Source organism: Hyperolius riggenbachi, chromosome 1 (genome assembly GCF_040937935.1).
Source record: "Hyperolius riggenbachi isolate aHypRig1 chromosome 1, aHypRig1.pri, whole genome shotgun sequence".
In the NCBI taxonomy this organism is placed as follows: Eukaryota; Metazoa; Chordata; class Amphibia; order Anura; family Hyperoliidae; genus Hyperolius; species Hyperolius riggenbachi.
In genome coordinates, this window is record NC_090646.1 from 292,291,474 (window position 1) to 292,313,607 (window position 22,134).

A 22,134-nucleotide genomic window follows, 5' to 3' on the forward strand; every position below is an offset into this window, starting at 1 on the left:
TCTTAATTTGGGGAATGCCTGCAAATAAGTCAGATAATTGCAGAAACTTAAGATAACAAGACAAATAACATTTATATCGCGGTTTTTCTCCTGGCAGACTCAAAGCACCAGAGCTGCAGCCGCTAGGACGCACTCTATAGGCAGTAGCAGTGTTAGGGAGACTTGCCTAAGGTCTCCTACTGAATAGGTGCTGGCTTACTGAAATAGCAGAGCCAAGATTAAAACCCAGGTCTCCTGTGTCAGAGGCAGAGCCCTTAGCCATTACACTATCCAGCCACTTTTTACACTATCTAACCACTTAAATATACAAACATGATGCCTAACTTCAATGGGTAGAATGGTCCCTCCTAGTACCCTCACCACCAGAGAAACCCAACCACCTAACCCTGCTACCACATTACTATGTGACGTTGAAGGTTGCCTAGCATGGGGTAGATGGTGCATTTGGTTCAGCCCATGCATACAGAAGTACTGCAAGATCTGGACACACATTAATTGGCTGGTTTACAGATCAGATTAATTGCAGGCACTACCTGGTGAATTAACATTGCCTTTTTTATGTGTTTTGAGGGTTTTTGTTTTTTTTACTGGATACCTTAACTTAAAGATTCAAAAGCCTTGTACAACCACTAGATTATTCTCTGCTGAGAATGTAGCGGGTACAGTGGCCCCTGTCAACACCTCAACTAGCGATCATCCTGGCAGATTGATTAGACAATCACTGGCTGAAAGCTTTGTTCTCGCTTGACATTCCACCCTCCACATAGCAACAGAACTTATTGTTAAAGAAAAAATACGTACAAATTGCTCAACAATATGTATCAAACCTCCCAGGTGCTAGCACTGGTAATAATAAACCACCCCAAAATACAGAACACCAACCACCAGTTTAGCTGCACTCATAAGAGAGAACCATTTATTGCACAAAAATATGCTTCACTGTTTGAAAAATTTGAGCAAAAACCCCCAATAAATATAGGGTATAAATTGCATAATCTAAAAATGACAAGATCAAATTGGGGCCCCAATACATCTGACAGAGAAAAACCACTCACATCGCCACTCACTCATAAATATGCAGGGATGGGAATTAATTCCAGAGATGCAATAAATTATGCAGTGATTAGTATCACCAATTCATCATGATTAGCTAATCAAAAAAAGGGCTTTCTTCTGAAGTAAAGTGCACTTTTAGATAGAAAAAAACTGCATATGCAAAAAATAGTTCCTATCAAGGAAATCCTATATATGAATCAAGCAATCTTCCATTATACCCATATAGTCCATGTGAGATGGTTAGCAGCCTCTCTGCATCAAAAACAATGTAGTACTGAGGCAATGTCCCAATAAGGTTTACTTGTCATAATAATGATAAAAAGCAGCATACGACCTGGTAGATGAAAAAAATCACTTAAGGGCAGCTTAACCACGTGCCGATCAGCATAATTGCAAACTGTATGTGTGATTATCAGTCCTTGCCACACAATTCCTTATCCAGTTAGCTGATAGCGGTGATATCCCTTCCAGACAGTTCACATAGAAGGTAGCTGGACTGCAATGTGGAATGTGGAGGAAGAGGAGTTGGGTTTTGAACCATTACCTGCCCATACAAAAATGAAACCAAAATCGGAATTTATCCCATCCATTCAACAGAATAGGTCAGTATCCCTGTTTAATGAACTAGTAAAGGATGATATAAAGCAATGGAAAGATAAAATTCAGGCCCCAAAAAACTTGACGTATGCTGAACGACAATCTCTGAAAAAATTAAATAGCAATGAGGAAATAGTCATCAAAAAAAGTGATAAGGGTGGAAATATCGTGGTCATGCCTAGAAAAATGTATGTAGATGAAATATATAGACAGCTTAATAATACAGAATGTTACGAAAAAATTAGATCTAATCCCTTTCCTGATTTGATTGATAGATTAAATTATAAACTACAATGTGGATACTTGGATCAGGTACTCACAGAAAATGAATTAAAGGCATTAAAAGTGAAGGAATATGTAGTTCCTACTATATATATCCTCCCAAAAGTACATAAAAATAAAGAAAATCCCCGGGAAGACCCATAATATCTGCGATAGGGAGCCCAACAGAGAAAATTGGACAGTGGATTGATCAAAAATTAAAACCGATAAATATGAAATTACCATCCTTTGTTCTGGATACAATGGATTTCCTGAACAAAATTAATGGGTTACAATTACCTGAGAATGCTATTTTAGTAAGTCTGGATGTTGAATCCTTATACACCTCAATACCGAATCAGATTGGACTGAAAGCAGTGGAGATGTTTTTGGAGAGAAACTATATAGACCTTGACATGCACAATGAGTTTGTACTTGAGATGCTTAGATTTGTGTTGGAGAACAATTTTTTCCTTTTTGAAAATCGGTATTACCGACAGCGACGGGGCGTGGCTATGGGGGCGGCGTGCTCCCCGGCGTACGCCTGTTTACACCTAGGAGCTTGGGAGGAGGAGGTGGTGTGGATGGACAGTGCGTTTCGGGAGCATGCCGCCCTCTGGCTTCGTTATGTTGATGATGCGTTCATGATATGGACTGGTACTGAGATTGAATTAACAGCATTTGTGGAAAGATTAAATGTAAACACATACAATATCTTTTTGACCTATAATTTTTCAGAGAAAGAACTTCAGTTTCTGGATATAAATTTAAAGAGAGAGGGAAGTAGGCTTGTTACATCAACTTATAGAAAGGAGACGGCTGGTAACTTACTATTACATCACAAAAGTGCTCATCATCCGGCACAGATACGGGCAGTTCCAGTGGGACAGTTTCTGCGCATTCGCAGGAATTGTTCCACTTTGGAAGAATTTAAAAGTGAAGCAAAACAGTTAAAAGAAAGACTAAGGATGAGAGGTTATCCTAATGGGTTGTTAAAATCTGCTTATCATAGAGCTCTCAACACAAGTAGAGAGAATTTATTAGTAAAAAAAGTGGAGGAAGAGAAAACGCAAGGATGTGAACATCCAAGAATGATTACTCCATATGGCCCACATTGGCCTTTTCTGATGGAGGCTATGAATAAATACTGGCATGTCCTCACAAGGGATGAAAAAATTGCGAGGATAGTCGGTCAAAGACCAGTTATTACGGCAAAAAGAAATAAAAATTTGTCAAATGCCTTGGTCAGTTCAGAATTACGGCCAAAGAGAAATGTCTCTTGGTTGCAACCAAGATGGGGTATGCATAAATGCAAAAAATGCTCTATTTGTGATTATGTGAGTGAAGATAAAGTATTTAAAAATGCTGATAATAGCAAGGAATATGAGATACGGTCACATATTAATTGTGACAGCGAATTTGTGGTGTACCAGCTTACATGCCCTTGTATGAGACATTATGTAGGTAAGACTACTAGAGCATTGAAGGTCCGCATACAGGAGCATATTCGTTGCATTTTAGAGCACAAAAAACCTAAAGAGGAAAGGAAGAGGAAGCCTACTCCTGTGTCGTTGCATTTTGAGAAGTTCCATGGGTCTGACCCCGCTGGGCTGAGGGTGAGAGGCATTTATAGACTTGTACCAGATATGAGACGTTTTGATCTGGATACACAATTAACTAAAAAGGAAAGCTTTTGGATTTATGTCCTCGACACGTTGGGCCCCGCGGGATTAAACTCGGATTTAAATTTAAAAGTGTTTTTATAATGGGGAGCTTTGGTGTGGTTATTCCATTTATTTAGCTACTTTGGTAAAAATATGCATAGGATTAGACTTCTGATCATAGGTATATAAGCCACATTGTTGTATGTTTGTGGGTTTCTAGGATTGGTGACTATATTTAATATATTGATATTTAGTATTTTCCTCTTTGTAGGTGTATTAATATCTTTTTCCATTAGATGGCAGCAGAGAGGTCAGCAGAGAAACCTTTCTTAGAAATCATTGAAAATGAATGTAATAAACGTTTTGTCCACAAGATGGCACTAGTGAGTCCTTGGCTCAAATATCACATGATCAGCTGAACTTTTGTATATAAGGATAGAGTAACACATACGTCACTACGCAGCACGCTCTGAAGAAGCCCCAAGGGAGGGGTGAAATGCATTAGCGATGGCCGCTGCTGGTGTGCGTCCTGGATGATTTGAATGTTTGGGCAGCTCCCACGTGGTGGTTACCTGTTATCCCCTGCTTACTACATCCTATGGCAGCAGAGCACAGTATACAGATAAGTGGAAATAGGCAGTAGCCTGCATACTTGTATGAAGTGCTGAGGGGAATGCACATTGCAGTCCAGCTACCTTCTATGTGAACTGTCTGGAAGGGATATCACCGCTATCAGCTAACTGGATAAGGAATTGTGTGGCAAGGACTGATAATCACACATACAGTTTGCAATTATGCTGATCGGCACGTGGTTAAGCTGCCCTTAAGTGATTTTTTTCATCTACCAGGTCGTATGCTGCTTTTTATCATTATTATGACAAGTAAACCTTATTGGGACATTGCCTCAGTACTACATTGTTTTTGATGCAGAGAGGCTGCTAACCATCTCACATGGACTATATGGGTATAATGGAAGATTGCTTGATTCATATATAGGATTTCCTTGATAGGAACTATTTTTTGCATATGCAGTTTTTTTCTATCTAAAAGTGCACTTTACTTCAGAAGAAAGCCCTTTTTTTGATTAGCTAATCATGATGAATTGGTGATACTAATCACTGCATAATTTATTGCATCTCTGGAATTAATTCCCATCCCTGCATATTTATGAGTGAGTGGCGATGTGAGTGGTTTTTCTCTGTCAGATGTATTGGGGCCCCAATTTGATCTTGTCATTTTTAGATTTATGCAATTTATACCCTATATTTATTGGGGGTTTTTGCTCAAATTTTCAAACAGTGAAGCATATTTTTGTGCAATAAATGGTTCTCTCTTATGAGTGCAGCTAAACTGGTGTTGGTGTTCTGTATTTTGGGGAGAACTTATTGTTAGCCTGCAGTCTAGTGACAGTTCTGTACAGCTTCGGCTCTGCAATTTCACCTGAGTGATTAGGTCCTGATCCTCTGCCAGGCAACGTGGCTTGTACATGTGTGAGGTTAAAGAGAATTGCCACAATTAGGAAGAATGGTGTACATCAGAGTACATGCTTGTATTTGCACAGCAAAAGGTATAGTACAAAATACATTACTTTTGTACTTAGTGTTCCTGTAGGGAAAAAAAGTGCCGCTAAGGGCTTCTCGCATTGGGAGGGGAAAGCCTCTGGACTGGATCCTGGAGAGGCTTCCTTGGTCCTCCACTGGCCTGTTCCAGCACTGGGACCCCTGAAAAATCACTTGATGGCTCGCGCATGCACACTAGCACAGACCTGCCCGGACTCCAACATATAAAGCCGAGCCTGATCAGGTCCGTGCTACTGCACACACCGTGTGACCAAGCCTTGCTTGTATCGTCGATGGCCTGGCTGAGGATGGGGGAAGCCTCTCTAGGATCCCAGAGGCTTCCCCCTCCAGAGGAAAGTATCTAAAAGTGGGCTTAGCAAACCCCACGTTTAGTGATAATTCAAAGTGATTACATGTGAAAAACACCTGTTAAATAATTGCAATAACTGAGAAGGCTTGAGAGAGTCTTTTTATTCAATGCTTTGTGAAATGCTTCTTTAAAGAGACTCTGATGCGAGTCTAAATTCACTTTTAACTTGTAGCCAGAAGCAGAACTATAAGCCCTGCTAAACCGCCGCTATCTCGTGACAAAACGATGGGTTTAGAATCGGAATCCATTTATTTTCGCCAAGTAAGTTTGCACCTACAAGGAATTTGTCTTGGCAGTTGCTTAACAAACAAAAACAATACAAGGACAGACAGTGTGTATTACAAGTCAAGGACATTATGCAAGTATAGTGGCAGTAAGCAATGTGAGAATTGTTTATTTTCAGTTCTGTGCTGATTACTTTCAAGTCCTAGCAGCTCTAACGTGGTTCAGCAATTAAGTATGGCTACCGCTTGAGGAAAAAAGCTGTTCCTGTGTCTGGAGGTTTTGGTGGCGATTGACCGGAATCTTACTCTTGAAGGCATGCGCTGGAAGATGGAGTGAGCCGGGTCTGAGGCAATTTTGGTTGCTCTCTTTCTGCACCTGCTAGCGTAAAGATCCTGCAGGGAAGGTAAGCTACAGCCAATTGTCCTTTCCGCTGTTCGAATGATGCGCTGCAGCCTCCCCTTTTCTAATGCTGAGCAGGAGCCGAACCATACAGTCAAAGATGATGTTAAGGTGGATTCGATGATTGCAGTGTAGAACTGCACCATTAGATATTGAGGTAGGCCAAACTTTTTCGGCTGCTGTTGATGGTACATCCATTGTTGCACTTTCTTGACAATAGTGGCAGTTTAGTTGTCCCATTTTAGGTTGTTTGAGATCGTGGACCCAAGAAACTTGAATGACTCTACTTGGGTTATTGTGGATACATTTATGGTTAAAGGGAGGTGCTGTGGGGGGGGGGGGGGGGGGATCTCCTAAAGTCTATGATCATCTCCATGGTCTTGAGAGCATTTTTAGTTCCAAGTTGTTGCTGCTGCACCAGGAGGAAAGCTGTAACACCACATGCCTGTATGCAGACTCGTCCCCGTTTTGTATGAGACCAACTACTGTTGTGTCGTCTGCAAACTTCAGGACCTTAACAGATGGATCTGTGGACATGCAGTCATTGGTATAAAGTGAGTAGAACAGTGGGGAAAGCACACAGCCCTGGGGTGCACCAGTACTGACTGTCAAAAAGCTTGATATGTGTTTACCAAGTCTAACATGCTGTCTCCTGTCAGTTAAGAAATCGGTTATCCATTTGCAGATGGATTCAGGTATGTGTAGCTGGGGGAGCTTGCTGTGCAGCAGTGATGGAATTATGGTATTAAATGCAGAGCTGAAATCTATAAATACAGTGATGTGAAAAACTATTTGCCCCCTTCCTGATTTCTTATTCTTTTGCATGTTTGTCACACTTAAATGTTTCTGCTCATCAAAAACCGTTAGTCAAATATAACATAATTGAACACAAAATGCAGTTTTAAATGATGGTTTTTATTTCGTGAGTTAAAAAAACTCAAAACCTACATGGCCCTATGTGAAAAAGAAATTGCCCCCTGAACCTAATAACTGGCTGGGCCACCCTTAGCAGCAATAACTGCAATCAAGCGTTTGTGATAACTTGCAATGAGTCTTTTACAGCGCTCTGGAGGAATTTTTGGCCCACTCATCTTTGCAGAATTGTTGTGATTCAGCTTTATTTGAGGGTTTTCTAGCATGAACCGCCTTTTTAAGGTCATGCCACAACATCTCAATAGGATTCAGGTCAGGACTTTGACTAGGCCACGCCAAAGTCTTCATTTTGTTTTTCTTCAGCCATTCAGAGGTGGATTTGCTGGTGTGTTTTTGGGTCATTGTCCTGCTGCAGCACCCAAGATCGCTTCAGCTTGAGTTGACAAACAGATGGCCGGACATTCTCCTTCAGGATTTTTTTGGTAGACAGTAGAATTCATGTTCCATCTATCACAGCAAGCCTTCCAGGTCCTGAAGCAGCAAAACAACCCCAGCCCATCACACTACCACCACCATATTTTATTGTTGGTATGATGTTCTTTTGCTGAAATGCTGTTACTTCTACACCAGATGTAACGGGACACACACCTTCCAAAAAGTTCAACGTTTGTCTCGTCGGCCAACAAGGTATTTTACCAAAAGTCTTGGCAATCATTGTGATGTTTTTTAGCAAAATTGAGACGAGCCTTAATGTTCTTTTTGCTTAAAAGTGGTTTGCGCCAGGGCTGTGGAGTCGGAGTCGTGGAGTCGGGCAATTTTGGGTGCCTGGAGTCGGGAAAAAATGCACCGACTCCTAATGAATTTGTAACTAATTAAAATAGAAAATATGATAAAATGTTCTATTTCTCAGATAATAGTCATTAAAAATGTGTGTATATATACAGTAATAGCTGTGCTTAGTCCACAAAAATGAAATAAACCAATCAAAATTAGTTACTTGTGCTGCTTCAATAAAGCAGTCCCCGTATTTTTAAGGTCAGATTGTGACTGTATATATGATGTGTACACGGGAATCTCTTATATATACTAAATAACATCTATGCTGTAAGAATAAAGCCTGATGTGTAGCTATGTAACTAATAGAGATGGTCAACGAGATGGAAATAATTCTGCATTGATGCTGATTTATGCAAATGTATGCACTCCCTTTGCTGATGAAATAAAATAATTTGATATGTTACTAAAATTTGGTTTGGTGATTACAAATTAAAGGGTAACTGAGACGGATGAAAAGTGTGTTTTTTTTTTTGGTTTTTTTTTATACATACCTGGGGCTTCCTCCAGCCCCCTTCAGGCTAATCAGTCCCTCACTGTCCTCCACCACCCGGATCTTCTGCTATGAGTCCTGGTAATTCAGCCAGTCAGCGCTGTCCGGCCGCATGCCGCTCCCACAGCCAGGAACATTCTGCACCTGCGCAATAGTGCTGCACAGGTGTAGTATGCTCCTGGCGGCGGAGTGTGTGCATGCGCACTACGCTTGACTGGCTCAAGTACCTGGACTCATAGCAGAAGATCCAGGTGGTGGAGGAGGACAACGAGGGACTGAATATCCTGAAGGCGGCTGGAGGAAGCCCCAGGTATGTATAAAACTTTAATTTCATCAGTCTCAGGTTTACTTTGTTACACAGTAGTACTATACTCTACATATGCACTCCCCACAGAGCTGCAGGGCATCCACTGTGAATGCTGTGCACATTGAACACAGAGGTGTTGTCTGTTTACAATCTCCTCACATTCTTACATGCACCCACACTTGATAGATGTTCTTTGTTCCGGTTGTACCTTTTACAAGTACTCTTACCAAGGACTAGTTTTAGTCTAAAGGGAATAAATATAGTAGTCTACATATCCTTCTCACTTCAGTTGTCTTGTAAAATTCCTAAGCGTTGGCAGTTAAGAGACGAATTTCATGTTATATACTTTTAATCAACAAAATTGTAATATGCAAATTAGAGGAGTCGGAGTCGTGGAGTTGGAGTCGGTGGAATCCTAAACTGAGGAGTCGGAGTCGGTGGATTTTTGGACCGACTCCACAGCCCTGGTTTGCGCCTTGGATATCTGCCATGCAGGCTGTTTTTGCCCAGTCTCTTTCTTATGGTGGAGTCGTGAACACTGACTGCAAGTGAGGCCTGCAGTTCTTTAGATGTTGTCCTGGCGTCTTTTGTGGCCTCTAGGATGAGTTTTCTCTGCGCTCTTGGGGTAATTTTGGTCGGCCAGCCACTCCTGGGAAGGTTCATCACTGTTCCATGTTTTTGCCATTTGTGGATAATGGCTCTCACTGTGGTTCGCTGGAGTCCCAAAGCTTTAGAAATGGCTTTATAACCTTTACCAGACTGATAGATCTCAATTACCGTATTTTTCGGACTATAAGACGCACCTAGGTTTCGAGGGCAAAATCCAGGAAAAAAATATGCTAAACCTGGTGCATCTACAGTGCAGGGGTGTCTTGTAGACCCTTCCCCCCCCCCCCCCCCCCCCCAATTATGTCCACCTGTGTCCTCTGTCTATAGCCCCTGTGACCTCTGTCCTTACCATGTCCTCTGTCCCCCTGTGTCACTTGTCTGCGTCACCTGTGTCTCCTGACCATACCCCCTGTGACATCAGTTCATACTGTCACCTGTCCATCCCCGTGTCACCTGTCCATCCCCGTGTCACCTGTCCATCCCCTTGTGTCTGCTGTCCATCCCCTTGTGTCTGCTGTCCATCCCCTTGTGTCTGCTGTCCATCCCCTTGGTTGTGTCTGCTGTCCATCCCCTTGGTTGTGTCTGCTGTCCATCCCCTTGGTTGTGTCTGCTGTCCATCCCCTTGGTTGTGTCTGCTGTCCATCCCCTTGGTTGTGTCTGCTGTCCATCCCCTTGGTTGTGTCTGCTGTCCATCCCCTTGGTTGTGTCTGCTGTCCACACCCCTGTCCTCTGTTCCCTGACAATGTGCATCCATGCCCCCCCCCCCCCCTCAGAAGGAAGTGCAGGGGCAGACTAGAGTGCACTCGCTTACTCAGTCCCGGCTCTGAGTGCTGCATCTGCCCATTTCACCTTCCCTGCAGGCAAGTGATGATCACAGGCTTTGTCCCCCGCTGATGGTATCAGCCGACATGCTGCATAGGTGGCTCTGGCACCAGCCTGGTCTTTTTCTGTGTCTGCGTAAGCCACTGTCCACCTCATCCATATGATCTTCACCACTGCTGGTGGCTGACATCGGAGTGGTGCATCTGTGCACCGGCTCTCTGGTGGTTTCATCCCGCTGTATCGCCGCATATCATCCGCGGGCCCCCCCGGGCCGCAGATTCACGAATGGGAACATTGCGTCCACCCTCTTCTCTCTTCTAGACCATTAACCAATCAGGCGGGGGGCGCTGTCCCTGACCGCCAATCACAGCCACCCTCTGCCTCCTTTCCTCTCCTGATTGGCCGCAATGGTCCCGTATGGATGAGGCGGACAGTGGCTTACGCAGACACAGAAAGACCAGGCTCGTGCCAGAGGGGACACATGGATGCACATTCGGACTATAAGATGCACCCACTTTTCCCCCCCTACTTTTGGGGGAGAGAGAGTGCGTCTTGTAGTCCGAAAAATACGGTACTTATGTTCTCATTTGTTCCTGAATTTCGTTGGATCTTGGCATGATGTCTAGCTTTTGAGGTGCTTTTGGTCTACTTCTCTGTCAGATAGCTCCTATTTAAGTGATTTCTTGATTGAAACAAGTGTTGCAGTAATCAGGCCTGGGGGTGACTACAGAAATTTAACTCAGGTGTGATAAACCACAGTTAAGTTATTGGGGCAATCACTTTTTCACACAGGGCCATGTAGATTTGGAGGGTTTTTTTTTTTGTTCTCACTAAATAATAAAAACCATCATTTAAAACCTGCATTTTGTGTTCAGTTATGTTATCTTTGACCAATAATTAACAGTTTTTGATGAGCAGAAACATTTAAGTGTGACAAACTTGCAAAAGAATAAGAAATCAGGAAGGGGGCAAATAGTTTTTCACATCACTGTAAAATCCTGGTGTAGGTTCCTGGGGTGTCTGTCTAGATGCTGTAGTACATAATGCATACACATGTTCACGGCATCGTCTCACTATTAGTCCTGTAGGCAAATTGCAAAGAGTCCAGCAGGGGATCTGTGATAGATTTCAGATAAGCCATTATCCGTTTTTTTAAATGCTTTCATGACCAATGATGTCAGGGCAACAGGCCTGTAATCATTTAAGCATGTAGGGTTTTTTTTTTGGAATTGGTACAATAGTTGAGCTTTTAAAACAGGCAGGGACAATTGAGAGTTCCAGAGATGCTTTGAATATGTCTGTAAATACAGGCGCTAATTGATAGGCACAGAGTTTCAAGCATTTCGCAGAGACAGTGTCTGGCCCCATTGCTTTCCTAGTGTTTTGTCTTTTGAAGAGTCTATTTACATCTGATTCACATATTGGTAGAGCATGCATATCTGGGGACAGGTTAGCAGATTGTGTCTGGCCTTCTGTGTTGTGTAGATACTGAGGCACTGCAGGGGGTGGAGACAATGGCTGGCTGGAGGAGTGCTCAGTTTGCCTGCTGCACGGATGCAAATTATGCAAACTGACTTGGTGTGTTTGGCTTTTGTTGCTAGTGTTAAACCTGCAATAAAATGTAATCAGTTCATTTGCAAGCTGCAGGTTGTGTAGTGATTTTGGAGATTTCTTTCTGTAGTTCGTAATTTCATGTAGAGATTTCCATATTGTGGACGAGTCGGCCATGGAACATTTTTTTTCCTCAAGTTTACTTTTTTTTTTTTTTTTTGTTGTTGTTTTTTTTAGAATCTTCTTTGTTTTTGTGTTGGTAATGGCTCTCTGCAGTTTGTATTTCGCAGCTTTGTAGAGGACTTTATCGCCTGTACGATATGCCCTTTCTTTGTTGAGGCGCAGCTTCCTAAGATGTGATGTAAACCAGGGTTTATTGTTGTACCTGGAGCACTTTTTTTGTGGGGATACAGGACTCTTCGCAAAAGGTAATGTATGATGTCACAGTGTCAGTGTATTCATTTAGGTCACTGGAGGATTCTTTAAATATATTCGTCAGTTAAATCCAAAGCAGCTCTGCAGTTTTTCTACAGCTTCACTAGTCCATTTCTTAACCCTTGAGGACTGCAGGGCTAACCCCCCCCCCCCCCCCCCCCCCCAAGTGACCAGGCCATTTTGAGTAAAATTGGCCACTGCAGCTTTAAGGCCAAGCTGCAGGGCTGCACAACACTGCACACAAGTGATTCCGCGCGCCCCCCCCCCCCCCCCCTTTTCTCCCCACCAACAGAGCTCCCTGTTGGTGGGGTCTGATCGCTCCCCCCATGTTTATAATTTTTTTTTTTTCTCCATCAATATTTTCGTTTTTTTTTTTTTTTGTTGTTTTTTTTTTAAAGGCTGTTTCTTTAAACCCCATCCCTCCCTCCCTCCCCACAGTCAGCCAATTACGGCGATCGGCTGTGATAGGCTTCTGCCTATGAGAGCCGATCGCTCTCTTGTGCCCAGTGCAGTGCTGCTGCTGATCGCAGCACTGCACAGGCTAAATAGACGGCGATCACGCCGTCTAACAGTCTCCCGAGCGGCGATAGCCGCTCAGACTGAAAGCGGGGCGGAACTCCGCCGCCCAAGCAGGAGATGCGCGCGCAGCCTGCGCGCGATCTCCTGCAAAACAGAGCCCCAGGACTTTACGCCAATCGGCGTTAGGCGGTCCTGGGACTGCCGCCGCGGCCACGCCCATTGGCATGACGCGGGCGGCAAGAGGTTAATTGTGCTAACTACAGGTTTGGTAGTTTTTTAATCTTTGGATGTATGTTGGGATAAGCTGTACAACAGCATGATCAGAGTTCCCCAAAGCTGCCCTGCTGACAGTGATAAGAGTCCTTAGTCGTAGTGTAACAGTGATGAAATGTCTTACCTTCTCTAGTTGCGCTTGTGACGTGTTGCCTGTGTTTGGGGAGTTCTTTGGAAAGGTTAACACTGTTGAAATCCCCTAGTATGATAAAAAAAAATCGGGTTACTCCCTTTCCACCTCTGTGATCTGATCTGCGAGTTCCTGGAGCGCAGGCTACATACATGTTTGTGGAGGGATGTACACAGCAATCAAAATAAATGAAGAGATCTCACGGGTGAATAGTAGGGTCTGCAGTTTATGAAGAGTGTTTCCAGCCCAGCCGAGCATGTCCTCTTAATAACTGTAACATCCGTGCACCACCTATCATTAATATAGAAACAAGAGTCCTCCACCTTTGGTTTTGCCAGAAATAAGTGGGCAGATCTGTAGAATGTAAATCCATTAATCTGCAGAACGTTGTCTGGAATCAGCTCAGATAGCAAAGTTTCTGTGAAGCAAAGAGCAGCAGAGAGATGAAAGTCCTTCTCTGTTCTGATCAGTAGTTGAAGCTCATCTAGTTTGTTGCATATGGACCTGTCACTAGAGTATGATTCAAGGTAGCGGAGAGCGCAGTTCTCTGCGTCGAAAGCGAGTCTGGATCCCGGAGCGCTTGCCTCTTCTTCTAAGCCTCACTGCCTGGGTCAGCACTTTAGCTCAACTGGTCAGAATCCCCAGAAGATCGAGAGTAGATGAAATATCGAGGGGTAGATTATATTTAGCTAAGTTCTGAATGCTCAGTAGTTGTTCACTGGTGAAGGTTATCTGGGTTGCACAAGGCAATGTTGAAAAACACAAAAATACATAAAACAAACATAGAAAGATAGAGCAAGCTGCCGAGGCTGCCATCTCAAGACGCCGCCTCCTCCTCCTCCTCCATCCTTTCAATGCAGAGAGCAGTACAAGTTTATACCCCCCTCCCCCCCCCCCCCCCCAATACTCCTAACTCTGGGGAGAGCTTCCTGATGAGGCAGAGCTTATGGCAGTAGCTCTGCCTCTCAGCGCGCCAATCCCCGCCTCTCCCCGCTCCTCTCAATCTTCCTTTAGAGAGGGGCGGGGGAGAGGCGGAGATCCGCACGGCGAGTGATACGCATGGAGGCAGAGCTACAGCTGAAAGCTCTGCCTCCTGGGGCAGCAAAATCCGCTACCAAGAAAGTTGTGTATTTTGCAGGGGGATTTGGGGGTTTTAAACCCCTCGTTTTGCCACGGGATAGCGGCGGTTTAGCAGGGCTTATAGTTCTGCTTCTGGCTACAAGTTAAGAAGTTAATTTAGACTCGCTTCAGAGTCTCTTTAAGCAGACAGTGGGTGCTACTATGATGCAGAATTTGTCTTGAGTGTCTTAACTTTTTTTTTTTTTTTTTCCAGTTTAAACAGATTTCCCAAGCGTATGAAGTACTTTCTGACTCTAAGAAACGAGACTTGTATGATAAAGGAGGAGAGCAGGCCATTAAAGAAGGTTGTATGGGAGGTGGAGGCTTTGGCTCACCTATGGACATTTTTGATATGTTTTTCGGTGGAGGAGGAAGAATGCAGAGAGAAAGAAGAGGTAATTGTTATGTCAGTTGACTTCATATGTATTTAACATAAGGGCAGAGTGACAACTAAACTTGCATTGTTTTTCCAGGCAAGAATGTAGTGCATCAGTTATCTGTGTCACTAGAAGATTTATATAATGGAGCAACAAGAAAACTGGCTCTGCAAAAAAATACAATCTGTGACAAATGTGAAGGTATGTAGGGACGTTTCATTAGTAGCTTTGAGCAGTAAATGGATTATATGATTTGTTGTGCTAGCTAGGCCCATGTCTTTATTTGCTTTGATAACCAAATTAGGACAAATGTCACGCACACACTATTTTTTCCAGATGACCCTTCCCATCATCCCTGTGATACAGTGAAACTTTGCGTCTACATGAGAAATCAAGACTTGTAATTCAATTAATGGATCACGAGCAGTTTAAGACCACCTTCTGTGAAGGATTTGGCAAGGCCGAGTGTGTGTATAGATATGGGCAGCACAGTGGTGTTAGCACTCTGGCCTTGCAGTGCTGGGTCCCAGGTTCGAATCCCAGCCAGGTCAACATCTTCAAGGAGTTTGTATGTTCTCCCCGTGTCTGTGTGGGTTTCCTCTGGGCACTCCAGTTTCCTCCCACATTCAGATAAGTTAAAATTATAAAAAGTATCAGAGGTAGGCGCTCCCAGTGTGATCCACACTCAAAGGAAGTAATCAGTCTATGGATGCAACAGCAAGCTATTTATATACACAGTGTTTAACCATGAAATCACTAGGAGATTTGCACATAAAAAGCATAATCCTGATAGTAAATATAATCATGAATGTCCACCAGCAAGTACTACTCCAAACTGAGAAAGGTTGAGAAATAGTTTTTACAACTGACATCTGGAATAATGCAGTATATACATTTCCACTTCCATCATCAACAGTTAGATTGAAGTTCAGAATGCCTCAGCTACGGATAGAAGTCCTGTCACACAATCAGAGAAAAGCCTTCACCACACCCAAGTGAGATACTCACCAGATGTTATGACCTGCCAATAGGTCAAAAGAAGCCTTGGGAAAGTCAATCGGTTGTCCCTCACCACTCTGGCAAATCCTGGATTCTCCAATGTACTGTAAATCTTCCCTGGCATCAATACCTCAATTAAAAGGCTCTACATAGCGTAATACTGTCTCTTTAATAAAGTTTATAAAAACATATTGCACTTACAAATTCCACAGGGGTTATACCGCATAGTTTTTTTTTCCATGGGCTCTTCCCCCCCCCCGTTAGGATGGCCGGCTGCCAAAGGTATCCCTCCGCTCACGGTGGAATTCCGACCGCCGCACACTCAGTTCCGTCCTGCAATGCTCAGGAGTCTCATCAGAAGTCAGAGGGGCGATCGAGTGTGAAGTTGAGTCAGCGCGGAGTGTTTCTTTGGATCAGATAAGTTAATTGGCTTCCCCCTAAATTGGCCCTAGACTGATGCATGCATTACACGATATATACATATGACTATGGCAGTGACTAGATTGTGAGCACCTCTGAGGGACAGTTAGTGACAATGTATACTCTGTACAGTACTGTGTAATATGTTAGCCTATATAAATACTAAAATAAATATGTGCAGAGATGCACATAGATGGAGTTGTTTCCTTGCGACGTTCTTTGATTCTGTACAGGTTGCTGTTGAGGAGACTTTGCCCTGCTTTCTTCTCTTGGTGAAAATGGCCACTCTTGGGAATTCAGGGGATCCATACAACAATTAAAACCCAGTGATCATGAAAGTGCTTAAGATTTTTTTTGTTTGGTTTTTTGTTTTAGGTCGTGGCGGCAGAAAGGGAGCTGTGGAGTGCTGTCCAAACTGCAGAGGTACTGGTATGCAAATCAGAATTCATCAGATAGGACCAGGAATGGTTCAGCAAATCCAGTCAGTCTGCCCAGAGTGCCAAGGGCAGGGGGAGAGGATTAATCCAAAAGATCGTTGTAAAAGTTGCAATGGAAGAAAGATTGTCCGAGAGAAGAAAATTCTTGAAGTCCACATTGATAAAGGTTGGTAGAATATCATCAGGCTAAAGTATGGCTTCATGCACAAAGGGGAAAAAAAAAGTGATGTACCTCATACGTTTTTGTTTTTTTTTTTTTCATCCTTTTTCGTGGCAAATGTATCGCTTGATTCCATCTTTAATGGTAATGCGAAATTAGGTGCACAGAATTGTGCATAAGCAATGTCTAGTACATAAGATCTGGATTAAAGTGGACCTGAACTCAGAACTTCCTCTCTGCTCTAAAAGATAAGCAATAGCAATCATTTTTAATAAACTCCTCCTATTACAGCGGATTCAAATCCTGCAATAAATCTGCAGTGTTTTCTTCCTGCTTTCATGGAAGCAGACATTAGGTTGACATACTGTTTACAAATTAGCTGCTCTGCCAAGGCAGCCAGCTGACACAGCTGTGAGATCAAATTTACAGTGGTGATTAGTCACAGATGAGGGCGAATTAAGGTCCGTACACAAGCCGGACTGGAGGCAAGGACGGGTCCGTCGTCACCTCCCGCTGGGTGGGCGTTCCAGCGACAGTCCGGCGTGTGTACGCACTGTCGGCGGACTGATACGGCTGTTTCTGAGCGATCCGCCTGGCGGATCGCTCAAACAGCCGTATCAGTCCGCCGACAGTGCGTACACACGCCGGACTGTCGTTGGAACGCCCACCCAGCGGGAGGTGACGACGGACCCGTCCTTGCCTCCAGTCCGGCGTGTGTACGGACCTTTAGGCTAAACTCTCTAAATACATACATACAAGGTACATTTCTCTGTTCTTCCTTATGTCCTGAGCAAGAGTTCAGGTCCACTTTAAATATGGTAATTTGGAACAACTTTTCAGTTACTGTTAGCTGTTTTTCATGCAAGATTTTAGGACTACTGACCTGTAGAAAGCACGAGTGATTATACATTCCAGCAATATTGCAGTTGTGTGCAGGTGAACTGTTGTGCTGTTTTTTTTTGTTTTGATGTGGTAAAGAAAAATAATCTTAACTATGCAAGCCTGCTATCTCTAAATTGTAAGGTTTGTGGTCAACAGAAAGATACTTGATTAAGTATGGTCAGTGACATGCAAATCTGAGCTAATGCAGGGTTATATGAAATTTTTATACAGCTTGAAACTGGGCTGCTAAAATCCCACCTCAGCAGGATTCCAGTTGTGTACATTTGCATACAAATCCTGCTCCAACTCTGAATTATTTGCATCTCATGGACCATCCCTTGTAACTATGCTGAGCTCTTCCTGCTATTTGCAACAGCCTTCATGCCTTTCAGCATTGGGGGTAGAGAAAGGTGTAACTCCGCATCTTTTGTAAATATGGACCAGGGGGATGGCTTTCTATACCCTTCCTCATTTTTAAAGTAACTTAGTCTCCAGGAACCTTTTTAGACGGGAAAATGGTGAAACTGGGAGCCTCTGAGAATAGCATTTCTCAAACCACTACTGTGAGGGTTTGTTTACCCTAAGGGCGTGTTCGGCCTTTTTTTCAAGCGCAGGCGATTTTTAAAATCGCTCACAAAATGCTTGTGCAATGAATCTCTATGAGAAGCGCAGTTCGTGTGCTGTGCATGCAGCAAAGTGGTGCCTGTACCATTTTTGGGGCGATTTTTGCCTCAATGGAAGGTATAGGGAAAAACGCGAACACTCACAATCGCTTTGTGCAGCGATTGCATTCGCGTTTTTAAGAATACATTGTATTTATTCTCTCTGGGTTAGAGTTCACTTCCTGACTTGCGTCAGGGAGTGAATTACAAAACTGCTCTGGAAAACGCTTAGAAAAGTGCTTTTACCAGAAACACAGTGGTGTGCCGGGGGAGGGGGAGCGCACAAAAAACGCAAAAATGTTTTAATTTTTAGGTGTGAATGACACCTAAAATCTAGTGTATATGGGATTGAAATGTTCTGTAGTGTATGAGGCACCCAAGATGTGTTTAGTGCTTTAAAATAGAAGTTCTTGCCAATAAAGACTTATGCACTGAAATATTGGTAAGGCTTCTTTCACACTATATACGTTGCACATACTGCTGTAATGCGACTTGTATAGTGCAGCATACAGTCTGTAGACTGTTTGCACCTCGCATTGCCTAGTAACAGCTCCATGTTCTGTTGTCACATTTGCAGTGAAATAATTTCCATTTTAAAATAGTCCTCCATGAAGCAACAGACAGTGTAAAATGAGCTGCTTTACCGCCATCAAATTTATCTCTTTGTGGATTTTTCATACGTTACAGAACTATTTAATTTTAAGCTGAGAACCGCTTGCAATAACTTTCATCTGATTTTTGTCACTACAGGTATGAAGGATGGTCAAAAAATTACATTTGCTGGCGAGGGAGATCAGGAGCCTGGTCTGGAGCCAGGGGATATTATCATTGTGCTTGACCAGAAGGATCATGCGGTATTCAGAAGGTATTTGTCTTGCTGTGTTTTATGAACACTTGATTGTTGCACAGTGTAAGCCTCTAGCCCTTCTCCTGCCTGCATAGTCTATTAGCACTTCCCGTTTTTTGTGAGGACATCTGCCTACTACTGTCCACCTTGTCTGCTTGGCTGTGCAAAATGTAATGTTGGGTGACTAACTGGGTACTTGATCCTTCACACCTGATGGTCTCTGACCATGAGAAACAAAATTCTCTGGTCTGAGACAAAGATTGAGCGCATTGGCGTAAATGCCGGGTGTCGCATTTGGAGGAAACCAGGCATTGCTCATACCATGCCTACAGTGAAGCATGGTGGTGGCAGAATCATGCTGTGGGGATGTTTATCAGTGTTTATCAGTTATGTTTAACAGGAACTGGGAGATAAACCAAGATAAAGGAAAAGATGACTGCAGTATGTACAGAAACATCCTGGATGAAAACCTGATCCAGAGGCCTCTTGAAATATGAATTGTTGCCCCAGTCTGAGTTCAACAGGAGAATGACCCTAAGCACTCAGGCAAGATATCAAAGGGGTAGCTTCAGGACTTCTCTGTGAATGTCCTTAAAACAGATCCAAGATGAAAAACTATAACAAGTAACTTGTCTATCTTATCTAAAGTTTAGATAGTTTACACAGCAAATCTAGCTGCAAACAGCTTCAATAGAATGATTATTTCTTCCAGTGATACGACAGCAGCCATGTTTGTAAACATTAGACAGCAAGCTTATCTGCATCTTCAGCACTCAGCCTGTGGCAAGGCTTGTTTAATTTATAGGGAATGAGAGTATTAAAACAAAGTATTTGGCTTGAGGAATGCCCTATAAACAATAGGAAAGGAACACAAGTATGCAATGGGTAAAAGTTCATCTCGGATCCACTTTAAGTGGCCCAGTCAGAGCCCAGACTTGAATCTGATAGAACATCTCTGGAGCGATCCTAACATGTCTGTGCACTGATACTTCCTATCGTGATGGAGCTTGAGAGATACTGCAAAGAGGAATGGGCAAAACTGGCCAACGATAGGTGTGCCAAACTTCTGGCATCATATTCAAAAATACTTGAGGCTGTAATTGCTGCGAAAGGTGCATCGACAATGTTCCCAGCAAAGGCTGTGAATACTTATCTACATGTGATTTCTCAGTGTTTTGTTTTGTTTTTCTTATAAATTTTGACAAAACCAAGTAACTTCTTTTCACGTTGTCCTTTTTTTTTTTTTTTTTGCAGGCGGGGTGAAGATCTATTTATGCACATGGAAATAGAGCTCGTGAAGGCTCTTTGTGGATTTCAGAAACCTATTGTGACGCTGGACAGCCGGACCATAATTATTACTTCTCATCCTGGTAGGCGTTTCTCATTTAAAAGTGGACCTAATTTTTTTTTTTCTTCTAATTTTCTTATTCTAATGTTTTCCTATATAGAGAGAATTATTATACTATATATTTTATATGCTAAGGTTTGTGGCAGAAAATGGGATTTGCTGACATTGGCCTTAGATTGGAAAATTATTTGTGGGAAGGTTCCAAGTTAGCAATAAGAAAAAACATCCCAGATAAATAAATCGAGTAATCATTGCAGTGCAAGGTTTCAGTAATTTTGATTGGTTTTTACAAAATAAAGTTACCCAGGTAAAGGGAAGCCTCTGGACAGTCAGAGGCTGGCCATCCATCTTGGACCCCACTGCTTATGTGCAGCATTCCCCCTACCCCCCCCCCCCCCCCCCCCCCCGAATATATCCGACTAGAGCTTGTTGGACATGTTCTCATAGCCCACTTTACTTTGTGTGACTCGACTTGTGTGTGTGTTCCTTCTTCGCCATGGGTAAGTTTGTAACTCTAATTCTTTTATACTTATCCGGAGCTTCCTCCAGCTCCATAAGCACGTGTGTATCCCTCGCAGTCCTCCCACGGTCTGCCGTTCAGCTGCGATCAACCCCAGTAACTGGTTGTCGAGCGCTTATGCGCAGAAGACCCTGACTGACGCAACTGAGCCTGTTACCGTGGCTGACCACGGCAGGACGGCAAGGGACTCACACTTGCTTATAGAGCTAGAGGAAGCTCCAGGTGAGTATAAAATGTTTACTGGCAACAAAATTGATTGAGGGATGAAAGGTCTCACTTGCCAGGCAAGGTTAGATACACTGGGCTTATTTAGTCTGGAGAAAAGACTCCTTAAAGCCCCATCTACACTATGGGACATTGCAGCGATCCGGCGGCTCGATTAGCCGCCGGATCGCCTCTTCCGCGTGCCTGCCGCGTCCCCGCTCCGTATTCGAGTCCCCGCCGGCGCCGCTTATCTTCCGCTCGATTCCCTGCCATTGTCCCCTCGCGGGGAGCGAGCAGGGAATCTGCGGTGCGGAGATCCGTCCTGTTGGATCTTATCAATCGAGCCGCATCAGCGGCTCGATTGATAAGGAGCATCGTGGCCGCATCTACTCGTGTAGATGCGGCTTAAGGCTCATACACACCTACCAACAATCTCTCCAACTATCTTTCAAACTTGAATCACTGATCTGTAGAACAGAAAGGACCGACACTAGATTCTGCAGCTGGAATTAGAATAGGCTGTCCTCGGATCATGTACCCACAAAAAAAGTGCACTCGGGAACAAACAAATCCATATGCAATGAAATAGAGGGAGAGGCACTGTGAAATGCAAAAGGGTAGCTTTTATTTCACCAGGCAAGCGTATATTACGCGAAACAGCTGTCAGGCTTGTTAACCCCCACTGCATACATTGCTGTCTGCCTGGTGAAATAAAAGCTACCTTTTTGCATTTCACAGTGCCTCACTCTCTATTTCATTGCATATCTTCCAAACTTGTCTATTGGAAGATAAGTTGGGTGTGTGTACAGATGACCAACTGATAAAAGGTTGTTTGTCATGCCGGGCATACACGGCATGTTTTATGCGCCACATCGAGCCAGCGGCTCGATGCCGGCGCATCCCCGCTCGTCCGTCCGTGCATGCGTGCGGATCGATAGCCGCTCGTATCTGCCCATTGTTCTCCCCGCCGGTATCGAGCACACTATCGATCCGGCGGGGTATCGGACAGGTTGGATCGTATCAATCGAGCCATTAGGCTCGATTGATAAGCCTCCCTCCTGTCCGTGTATGCCCAGCATCAGATTGATCCATCGGTTGGATCTGGCAAACTGAGGCAGGTTGGACTGAGTGTACAAGTCTTTTGAACAAGTTTGGTTTTTGTTTTTTTGAATGGGGACATGT

The 22,134-nt window shown here is 43.6% G+C and overlaps 1 protein-coding gene across 2 annotated transcripts in view; it reads left to right on the forward strand.

The window, feature by feature from the left end:
• Window positions 1-22,134, forward strand: part of DNAJA1 (DnaJ heat shock protein family (Hsp40) member A1) — a 53,543-nt gene that overhangs the window by 9,425 nt on the left and 21,984 nt on the right. For both annotated transcript variants that reach the window (XM_068233719.1, XM_068233720.1), the window contains exons 3-7: window positions 14,311-14,491; window positions 14,570-14,674; window positions 16,268-16,495; window positions 18,784-18,898; window positions 20,135-20,250. In XM_068233719.1, the coding sequence (XP_068089820.1) occupies window positions 14,311-14,491; window positions 14,570-14,674; window positions 16,268-16,495; window positions 18,784-18,898; window positions 20,135-20,250 (745 nt within the window). The remainder of the gene's footprint in view (window positions 1-14,310; window positions 14,492-14,569; window positions 14,675-16,267; window positions 16,496-18,783; window positions 18,899-20,134; window positions 20,251-22,134) is intronic.